General features: G+C 45.2%; 1 protein-coding gene across 1 annotated transcript in view; it reads right to left on the bottom strand.

Moving 5' to 3' along the window:
- Nucleotides 1-1,013, bottom strand: part of EMH_0000950 (RNA recognition motif-containing protein, putative) — a gene marked incomplete at both ends in the record, with an annotated part of 11,714 nt that overhangs the window by 10,159 nt on the left and 542 nt on the right. Inside the window, one exon of the mRNA XM_013495387.1 lies at nucleotides 682-1,013. Coding sequence (XP_013350841.1) covers nucleotides 682-1,013 — 332 coding nt within the window. The remainder of the gene's footprint in view (nucleotides 1-681) is intronic.

The raw sequence follows: 1,013 nt of genomic DNA, 5'->3' as shown, positions 1-1,013 counted from the left end.
TAAACCCTAAACCCTCCTAAACCCTAAACCCTTCTAAACCCTAAACCCTAAACCCTAACAAACCTGGCGGCCCGTCTTTGAGTAGTACGAATGAGGTTTTCTTAGTTTGTTCAGCGACAGCAAGAGCATCAATAACACAAAACCCTAAACCCTAAACCCTTCTAAACCCTTCTAAACCCTAAACCCTTCTAAACCCTAAACCCTTCTAAACCCTAACCTGGCGGTCCATCTTTGAGTAGTACGAATGAGGTTTTCTTAGTTTGTTCAGCAACAGCAAGAGCATCGATAACACAAAACCCTAAACCCTAAACCCTTCTAAACCCTTCTAAACCCTTCTAAACCCTAAACCCTAAACCCTAAACCCTTCTAAACCCTAACCTGGCGGTCCATCTTTGAGTAGTACGAATGAGGTTTTTTTAGTTTGTTCAGCAACAGCAAGAGCATCGATAACACAAAACCCTAAACCCTAAACCCTCCTAAACCCTAAACCCTTCTAAACCCTAAACCCTAAACCCTAACAAACCTGGCGGTCCGTCTTTGAGTAGTACGAATGAGGTTTTCTTAGTTTGTTCAGCAACAGCAAGAGCATCAATAACACAAAAACCTAAACCCTAAACCCTAAACCCTTCTAAACCCCAAACCCTTCTAAACCCTAAACCCTTCTAAACCCTAAACCCTAACCTGGCGGTCCATCTTTGAGTAGTACGAATGAGGTTTTTTTAGTTTGTTCAGCAACAGCAAGAGCATCTATAACACAAAACCCTCCCTTTAGGTTTATAATCCCTTCGGTGTATCCCCCCTTGCATAGAGAACGCAATACACGTTGGTGGTGCAGCATTTGCTGCTGCTTTCTGCTGCGGTGTATCTGCAGCAGCCGCTGCTGCAGCTGCTCTTGGATTAGAACACGAGATATATAGATATCCTTGCTGCTGCTGCTGCTGCTGCTGCTGCTGCTGGTGGTGGTGGTGGTGGTGCTGCTGGTGGTGGTGGTGCTGGTGGTGGTGGTTGTTGTT

Source organism: Eimeria mitis, genomic scaffold, assembly GCF_000499745.2.
Source record: "Eimeria mitis Houghton genomic scaffold, Emh_scaff155, whole genome shotgun sequence".
NCBI lineage: Eukaryota > Apicomplexa > Conoidasida > Eucoccidiorida > Eimeriidae > Eimeria > Eimeria mitis.
This window is presented reverse-complemented; position numbering and strand designations above follow the sequence as displayed.